Genomic DNA, 10,395 nt, shown 5'->3' with positions numbered 1-10,395 from the left:
TAAAGTAACGCTCCTCATAGCGAGGAGGTGAATGAGTACCATAATGGTTATGGTCTCGTTCATGATTGCGCTCTTGTTCCCCATTTCTTTGTCCATGACGAACACGCTGTCAACCACCATGTCGATGACGATAGGGTATGTTATAAGACGCTTCAGAGTTATCAGCGTCGATTAAGGGAGAGGTTCGTTCTAAATTGTTCACCTTCGCAGCTGATTCTCTACTCTGTTCATGAGTAGCAGTCACCTCGGTTTGAGCTTGGAGTTGAGCTAAATGTCGAGTAAGGGCATCAAATTGAGAAGGGTCCATGGTCGCAGTATTGGAATTAGGTATGACAACAGGACCACTACGCAAATGCATGCAATGTAACACAAACTAAATGCAGTGAATGATGAGATCAATAAACAACTAGTTCAAGAAATGAAAATAACAACTTCAACGTTTAAATAATTAATTTTTTTTGAAATTATGAAAATTCAAATGTGTCAAGCTGATACTGTCGATCTATGTAAAATAATAAAGCAAGGGTCAAACACTAGTCAACGACATAATTACGTAAAATAAATGGGGGTAAAGGTGAAAATATGACAAGTCAAGAGAGTTAATAGGTATAAGGTCTAATCACATGAATTTTATGTAAAGACTACAGCACAAAGAGAGTTAACAAGTATTGGGTGTAGTCATGTGAATTTTATGTAAAGACTACAACACAAAAGTTAACTGATGTAATTCAAGATAAACAGCAATATAACTGAGGATAAATTAAAACAATGAATTTCCTTTCGTTCGTTTGAAAAAGCTAGGTCCAATCTATTGGAATAAAAGAGGTATTTGAAAAACGATGTTAACTCTTTTTTTTTTAATTAATAAACTTCTGACTAAGCAAATGGGCAAAAATGGGCATACAAACAGGGGCCCAAAACAAAACTAAATACAAAATACTTGAACTACTAAACAAAACAAAATACAAAAAAGGGGGCCTAAACTAAGGCTCATATAAGAAGTGTAACAAAAACCCAGCAAAAAAGAGTTCAGTCGAAAGGAACCAAATTGAAATTGGAAGACTCGACGTGTCTTTGGCTCTGGATCCTAGAAGACGATGGTGGCGTGATGGGCTTCTGAAAGAAAGGCGATGTCAGCATGGGGTGGATCTATCGGAGTGATGTGGTGGTTGAATTGGTGGGTCGTCTCTCCGAGATGAAAAAAATGAGTGGCAACAAACTGGGTATTGCATGTGCAGGTGTTGTCAGGAATAGAGTGATGGTTGATTTGAGCAATGGTGATGAGAAGGAGTGTGGTGGAGGCAGCGCGGCTCTTACTGATGCATATTAGAAGGTGACCTTGTACAGAATATTGGATTAAATTTGTGACCCAGTAATTTGGGTCCTGGTGTTCCCGGAGATGGTTGGTAGTGAATTATTGGAAGTGATGAGTCGCTTGGGTGGTGCTTGTGTGGTGGGTTATTATGGTTTTAATGATCGTGGGCGGTTATTTTTGTGAGTGGATGTTGTGGTGGGTTTAAGTTGTTGGAATGGTATATTTTGTGGTGTCTTGGAATCTGACAGTTATTGTGAGTTTATTGGCGGTTACTATTGTTGGGTTGTGGTGTGGATAGTGGGCTGTAGTGGAAGAAATTAGAGATTTGAAGCAATTGACTGAAAGTCATTTTTTGTATCTCAATTTCAAACCTCTCCCAAATATGAAGTTGAAGGAAAACGGGACATGGGTGAGATTATAAGACTGCAGACGGTGGTTAATTTGAGAAGATGTCAGAACAAAACTTCGGGATGAGCTTTAAGTTGATGAACAACTTGCTAGCTCACAAAACTGATGGTAAGAGGTTGATGTAGTGAACTAATACCCAGGTTTGGCTATAATACCAAAAATTGATGTAGGATGAATTGAGAAACAACAAGAATGAGAGAGAGAGGGAAGGTAGGAGAAACATACAACAACACAAATAATCTTCATTCATCAAAAACTGAATTTTCAATCCAAGATACAATCATATAAATGACAAAATAATAAACTTGGGTTTGGGCCAAGCCCAATTAAACATAGACCTAAAATAAATAAAAGATAAAAATGGTCTGATGACGATGATGTCCACATCAATGCGTATGTGGAAATTTTTTTTTTAAAAAAATGGTTGTCAAACAGCAGCTTAGTATCATTACTAGCTACAATAACATGACACATCATTTAATTGAGAAATAAGATCATGATAGGTCCCAAATATTAAGATTCACCAATCAATTAATGTATATATTCATGTATTTATACATTTACATTTGTTGGATAAAGAAGGGAAACAAAGAATTTAAGAATTTTAAAACATTAGTATTGGGCTTTAATTTATGACGAAATTGTAATTAAGGCCCCATTTAGTAGCTATTTTTTTCAAAATATATTTTTCTCTCTCTTCTTTTCAACCACACATTCTTTATTAAAATAATATTACACGTAAATAAAAAACTTTTCCTTATTTCTCAATCACACATTTCACATCAATTTACTATTCTAAAATGCATTTTTATATAAAAATACCTATCAAACACCCCCTAAATATACTACCAAGTATATTATCGTCCAAAAATATTTCTTCAAGACGATTCTACCTTGAAATATGCTATTTGTACATAATACGGTGACCATAGTAATGTTCATCCTCGTGGGTCTTCTTCTATGTGAGAGGGGGTGGACACCGTTATGAACACCCTAATATACATGTAGCATAATCCTTGTACTTTTAAATATGTTTGTAGACGCATATTTGACTATTTAAGTTACCTGCAATTAGGTCAAAATTAAAATCGTTCAAAGATATATGAGTTACATCTTACATTGTTAAGACCATTTTCCAACTATTTATACGTTTATATGGTTGTAAATTTTACACAATACATATTCAATTGAGATTGGACAAGAAATCTATTCACTGTCTTGCCTTCAAGTTAGTGGTTGCGATCACTAAGAAACAAATTCTGATATTAATCAAGGGAAAAGGAAACAAACCATTTTATTTTATCAAACTCAGATTATTATAATAATAATATTTGTAATATTGAAAATATACTAACCGTAAAATGTAAAATTACTACGAGGGAGTAACATGTCTTCTGCATTACATGACATGATCAAAGCATCAATCTTGTAATGGGACAACAGTCTCTTGGGTGGCATGTTGAATACGTCTTCAAAAATTGATCCAACATTATAATTTATCAAAGGCTGTAACAAGTGGGCTGCTTTAATTTGTGCATAATAATTTATTATAGGGTGTGCGTCCATGTCATGGCTAATGTCGAGGATAGTTTAACAATTTTCATATTTCTAGCATTACGTTATTAAGATCCAAATAACTTAGACATGGGATAGGTTTGGTGGGACTAATGTGTGACATGAAAATTGTTATATTCTATTCTATTTTTTTTTCTAAAATACTAATCAATATAACAATTCAATCATTTTCGAAGTAACGTGTAACATGCTATTAAAAAAATGGTCACTTAACTTGAGACTAGGATCAGAGAGTTTTCGATGTATAATACAAAAATATATTCACTAATATAATATGATTTATGCTTACCTTATAATATTGGCTTTAATATTTCTGCAGCAACATCCTAATCATCAACCTTAAATCCTCTGTCATCGGGAATTTTTTTCTGATCATCCTTAATAACATCGAACTTTCCGACAGTATCCAACGTCCCAGATTCAATTTCATAAGGGTCACCACCTTTCCACAAACAAAATAACCTTCCACCCCACCTTAACACACTGGTATTTGCACCATTTTTCATTACCTTAGTATTCCCAGCCATTATCCCACCTTTCAAAACAGAAAACGGTCCCCGGTGAGTGAACCGCCACTTTCCGATCACCGGGTCATGTTCCTCGGATTGCTCCTCGGTCTGAATGTACTTAGCCATGAACTTGACTTGCCCTTTTGATCCATCAATGGTGAATGCTCTTAGATAGCCATGACCATCTAAAGGGTGCACAGTCGAGCCATGATCGTCGGAGAATAGCCCCGGTCTGGTGAGATAATACGTTACCGATGGAAAATCAAGCGGTATTTCGCCCTCGACTAGCCGGAGATTGATCGGTTCAGTGGCTTCTGCACGCTGTGAAATAAAAAGAAGTCGGTAGTCCCAAAAGGCAGTCATAGTGTCATCTACATCTAGGATTGGAACGTCATGAATTGGTGGTGGTGGTGCAGTGATTGATATGGCTCATGGAACATTACTAGGTATTGAAATGTTGTACTTTCCCAGTGGAGGTAGCTTCGGTGAATGTGGAAGTTTTGGTGGGATTGTACTCTGATAAGTTCTGGCTTGCATTTTTCTTGGTTCTTCCTCTAAAGGGTGGTGGTGGAGGTGATACCAAAGTAGGCATGAACGTATTATATATAAATACATGAGAGATGGAACTATGAAATCTATTTTTAGTTTTATTATTAATTAGGCAAACCATTAAAATTGGAATTTCAATTCATATTGAATTAAAAATAAAAGGAGAAATTTGTGTCGACATATACATGTGGCTTGCATATTTAAAAAAAAAAAATTAAAATAGAAAAGAAAAAGAGAGGATGTGTGATACTTGTAAGCCAAAGCCATTGAGTTTTCTTTTTCATTTTTTTTTTTAGAATTTCTGATTGTGAGGGATTGTCGGGTCCATGGTGGGCTATGTCACCGATTTAAGCCCCCGTTTGGTATAAATTAAACGCATGTTGGAGTCCCATTTTTTGGCTAAGAATGCATTTTTAAATGTAGATTTACGGAGAATGTATGGTTGAAAAATAAGGAAAAAATTTTGATTTGCATGTAATATTATTTTATTGAAAAGGGGATTGTTGAAAAGAGAGAAAAATGTATTTAGTAAATAATGAGAATTAAACAAGGTTTAAAATTCAAATTTTAATTTAAGTCAAAGTTAATAACTAATGAGGAAATTATATAGTCCAAGGTGTTTAAGGATTACAATTCAAAAATCAAGGATGAAGTTTCATTATTCACAAATCAGATATGAAAATAAACACCCCTTTACAATCTCTTCTCGAACCCATCACCTTAAGCGTCGTTGCTGAACGATGCTTAAGTTCACTAGCAACAAGGATGATTAAATCTTGTCGTGCACAGCGGCATACACTCTGGTTGTCAGTGCACGACGCTTTGTACATGGCGGTGGATGTGCAGCAGAGTTGAGGCATTACAACTCCGCTTGTGGATCTCAACTTTCCTCCAACATTGCGTATCACAGCAGCAATCTGAACTTTACAGCGCCGCTTGTGGAAGTTTCTATGGTTATATCTATGCATCATAGTGCCGCTTGTACAGGTTATTTCGGCGTTGCATTCATCAGCGGAGGTTTTTGTGGTTTTTTTCGACGGCTTGCAGTGGTTTTGCAGGTGTTATGGTTGTGTTAATTTTGGAGATGGTGGTTCTAGAGGTGGTGATGCTCATGGCTGTTGGAGTTTGGTGTGTGGTTATTGTAGTGGTGGTAGGTTTGCATTGATGTGGTTGTTATGTTTTTGCATGATCGGGTGAGGCAACGGTGGTGGTGGTCGTCGTGGGTAGATGGGATGGGATGGGAGGTGCTTATGACCGATAAATAATACTTAACCCAAAAATTGAAATTGCGACTCAACAATTTATTAAGTGATAGAAAAAGTGAAATTATTGTCGTGGGTCGTAAAAAACAATGTTAGTAACTCAACTTGCTGCAAAATTTCATGTTGTTCGTGACCCTTTAATTTTTATTTTTAATATAGAATAGTATCGAAATGCGATTTTTGTTTCAATCTGATCACTCGTTTTTTAGTTTTTTCTTTCCAAGTCACTCGTCAATTTCACAACAGTGGCATATGTCTTATCCCTGTAGCATATTGTTTTATTCAACTGCAATAATTAGAACTTCCAAGTCATATATCCAAATTTCTTGTTAAAAAATCCTAATACCACTCTTAAGTCCATAAATTGGATCACTCAAATAATAAAGATCGATGGTATAGAATATTTAGACTTCCATCACCAAACAAATTTCACTTGAGATTTTTACAACCCAATTCAATAATATTCATTTTGTGTACGAGAAAGAAAATTTATTACTTGAGTCCATATTTAAAACTATGGCGCCAATTTTTTAAAATTCATTTTTCTCAAACTAATTTTTAACTACATATTTTATGAATTCTTTTATTAGCTTTTTAATGACATATTTCATCAACTTTTATCATAATCTATTAAAAATTATGATTTTTAACCAAATCAAACCGGGAATAAATACTGTTGACTAAAAATGAGCATTCACAAGGAAAGCGAACAGGGTCTGAAGTCCACAAGAATTTTGAATCCATGAAGTTGAAAGAAACCTATTGCACATGTTTGTAGTTCACTCAATTTGGCTACAATTATTGAAATCCATGAAGTTGAAAGAAACCTATTGCCCATGTTTATAGTTCACTTAATTTGGCAACAATTATTGAAAGAGTTGTTCAATAATTACCTATATTCAACATCAAATTAAATTCAAGACGTTAAGCCAAATGCAAGTTCATGTATACAAGTACAGTAACATCATATTTAACGCACCCTACAAGACCGAATTTAACAAGATTAAACAAAATAGACATGTAATATGTCTAAAATGTCATATTCAAATTCAATCCTAACCGGTCCATTGATAAAGTATACCCCAAAGCATGTTGGGTATGTAAGAAGATATCATTTACTTCAACATGAGGGTAAGCCTTTCTTGTAAGGAATTATTTGATGAATGCCTAACAAGTTCTGATGTTAACAATTATGGAGTGAAAAAAAAAGGAAGGCAAACTAAAACATTTTGAGTAGATCTGCAGAAATTACGGTTATCATTTTTCAGAAGCACAATGCACTGCTTACCAAACTGACTGAATCTTGATTGTATTACAATCTAAAAGATCATGTTCATAACCTAAAAACTATTGAGAATCTACTTATACATGCGCAGCGAAATTTAAAACAAATTTCGATTCCTATCAAGGTTTGCTTTGTGTTTAGACAGAAATTGTGATAGAAATTGTACTTTTTACAAGATCTGCAAACTCTTTTACTATTCTTTCGTTCCAACGATCTTGATTCGCTATCCACAACTGTTCAATTGTCCAGTCTCCAACGATAATCCATACAGAGAACAAGATTGTAGGACTATGATTTTCTTCTTATGTTAGCAAGAATGAATTCTCTTTAAATTTTGACAATTCTAGTCATATTTATATAAGCCCAAATGGACCTGACCTGTCCGATCCAATATTTAATTAACCAATTTAATTAAATTCGGCCCGTGAACTCAATTAATTAATTCTGGCCTATAAATAAGCAACTTAATTAATTAATTTATCCAACGGTTGTTAAATTAATTAATTGACAAATCACAATCTTTCAGTTCTACTTTTGTGTACGACTCATCAGATTTCCAATCATAATGCCTAACAATATGAAATATTATTTTGATCTAATCAAAATTGATAAATTAAAACACCATATTAATTTTCCACTAATTCATACTCACCGTCCCAGATTGACATCTAGCAATGTGTCATGACAATACATGTGATGGGAAAGGTCACGTGATATGACAAAATCAAACTCGTTTGTTTACCGTGAAACTATAATCCATTCGTCAATGTAATCCGATCAATTACGAGATATGAAAGTGTGTCAATTTCAATTATTGATAATATCTTTTATATCACTATTAAGTCAATACAACTCGAAAACTCCTTTTCGACTTCTGAGTACACCTTGGCCAAGGATTTTGCTATCGACTTAATTGAATGAAATGCAGATCATAATCTCTTACTATGTAAGAGTGACGAATCATTTATTGGTAATTCACAACCTTTATATGATTCTTGACATACTCGAGTGATGCCGTATTAGTGGCCCTTGGCAAAGCAACATTCAATATTGTCAAAGCATGACTGTTCTCATATAAGGCACTATGACAACCTTAAGTCAAAGGACCAATTCCATAAAACAAAACATTCACGTATTCATTCAAGTGTCACCACACTTTAACTTGTGAGATCAACTACTTACTTCACAAGTAAGAAATGTCACACGTGATGGTCTATCTGTAATAACAATATCCGTATCTCGTCATTACTTACGACCACGAATGATTTAAAACTCAATCATATGTAATTTGTATATCATAATCACAACTCTTTGTAATTAACAAATTACTAAGATTTGAATCTACGGGCTCTATTATTTAATTCAATTAAATAATAGATCTGTCATAAAATCCCATCAACTATATATTAAAAGGTGTTTATGTCCAAAGTCGGTTGGACCTAGGGCATAATACTTACAAACTCTTAGTTGTACTAGATCCAATCACTTATGTATCTAACATCATAAGAGTCTACATGACGATCATATTTGTACTGTGACAATTCTTTGTCAGTGGATCTACAATATTATTAATTCTGGGAATTCGTCATTCTCTTTATGTCATTTCTATGTATTATCTCTCTAATGAGATTATACTGCCTTAATACTTGTTTGGATCATTCATTGTTATCACAATACAATAGCATGTGATCAATCATGTTATGAACTATTTCAAGCTCATTAATAAATATCTTGATCCACACTGCAACTCTTTGCTACTTCTAAAGCAATCATGTATTAGGCTTCTGCTATTGTATCAACGGTTATTTCATGTTTGAAAACTTTTCAACACTCCGCTTAAAAATAAACCAATTTCTCCATATAAAATCTTCTCAAAATTTTATCAATGAAGATTAGGATGGGTTAAGCAATCTTCTTCTAGCTCTATAGATCAAGTTTCTTCTCCCATATCGTTCATGAATAATCATCTAACAATCACAATTTCAACAATTGAAATGTAGAGATGTCATTTTCTATTAATAATAGGTCTTACATTTAATATTAAGATTACGACAATGCTCCCACTATTTTCCTGTAAACACACAATTTGTCTTCATATTTGATGAAATCAAATCTTTTGATTTTTCCATCAAATAAGGATTTCAGCTCCAAGAGGCTTTAACTCATAGTCACGATATATCACTATTATAACCGAAATTCGAATGGTCTTTAGCCTAGCTATGGGCGAAAGGTTTCACTTAACCTTTTGCAACTAGCCTTACTTTGTATGCACGGATATTCTCATCCATATCGACATTTTCCTTGTAAACCATTTACAACATATGGGTTTTATCCCATTAGGAGGGTCGATCAAGGTCCAAACTTTTTTTCATACATTGAGTTCATTTCGGATTTCATGACCTCCTGATATCTATTTGAGTCAACACTTGACTCTGCTTCTGCGTAATTAGTAGGTTTATCATCCTCAATCAATAATACTTTATTAGTAATCATGAATTCACACCTTCTTGAAGGTCGAATGATCCTACTAGAGTTAAATGAAGCTGTCATGTTCTCAGGACTCTCTACTTTCTGATCAAGAGTAATTCCTCATCAGGTGTGGGATCAAACTCGGATTTATCTATTTGGTCAATTATATTTGTGGACTCTTGAACTTTTTCAAGTTCTATTTCGCTACTACTGTCCTCTCCTAGAGTAACCATTTTCTCTAAGAAGACGACATGTCGTGAGATAAAGAGTTTCTTCACAATGAGATTATAGAATTGATATCCAAATATTTGTTTTGGATATTCCACAAATATGTATTTATCGGATATATATACTCAAGCTTATCCGATTCAATGAGCTTTAAATAAGCGTCATAGTCTCAAACTTTCATATGAGATAGATTGGGACTATTGCCTTTCCAAAGCTCATATGAAGTTATGTTAACCAACTTAGATGAGACATGATTTAATGTGCAGTACACTGCAATCAGTGCATGACCCCAAAACGATTTTGGGTGGTTTGCATGGCTTGTTATTAATCGCTCTATATCTAATATTTATGATTCCTCCTTTGAGATACACAATTATGTTACAGTGTATGTGGAGAAGTCCACAGCAAGAGAATCTCATTCTCTTTTTAATAATTTAAAATTTCATCTTTAAAATATTCCCACTTGATTGAATCTTAGTGTGAGAATCTCTTTACCTAACTATTTCTCTAGTTCTAGTTTGAATCTCTTGAACCTTTCAAGAGCTTCATGCTTAAATTTAGTCAAGCATATATGACTATTTTTGTAATAATCATTAGTAATTTTGGTGAAATAAGAGAAACATCACCTGATATCAATTGACATGGGTCCACATGCATCAGTACGCATTAGACCAGTAATTATGTAGACATTTCTCCTTTTCAAGTAAAAGAATATTTGGTTATTGTGCCAGACATGCATAATTTTTACTTGTCAAAATCAATTAATCCCAAGTATACATCTTTATGTAACTTTGG

The 10,395-nt window shown here is 34.0% G+C and overlaps 1 protein-coding gene across 1 annotated transcript; it reads right to left on the bottom strand.

The window, feature by feature from the left end:
- Positions 1-3,624: 3,624 nt before the first annotated feature.
- On the bottom strand, positions 3,625-4,170 carry LOC111375356 (carotenoid cleavage dioxygenase 7, chloroplastic-like). The gene has a single exon (XM_022998154.1). The coding sequence runs from the start codon at positions 4,168-4,170 to the stop codon at positions 3,625-3,627; it is 546 nt and encodes a 181-aa protein (XP_022853922.1).
- Between the last annotated feature and the right edge of the window lie 6,225 nt (positions 4,171-10,395).

The sequence above is a fragment of the Olea europaea genome, unplaced genomic scaffold, assembly GCF_002742605.1.
Source record: "Olea europaea var. sylvestris unplaced genomic scaffold, O_europaea_v1 scaffold1361, whole genome shotgun sequence".
Classification (NCBI taxonomy): Eukaryota; Viridiplantae; Streptophyta; class Magnoliopsida; order Lamiales; family Oleaceae; genus Olea; species Olea europaea.
Note: the sequence above shows the minus strand (reverse complement) of the source record. Positions and strands in the feature narration are given on the sequence as shown.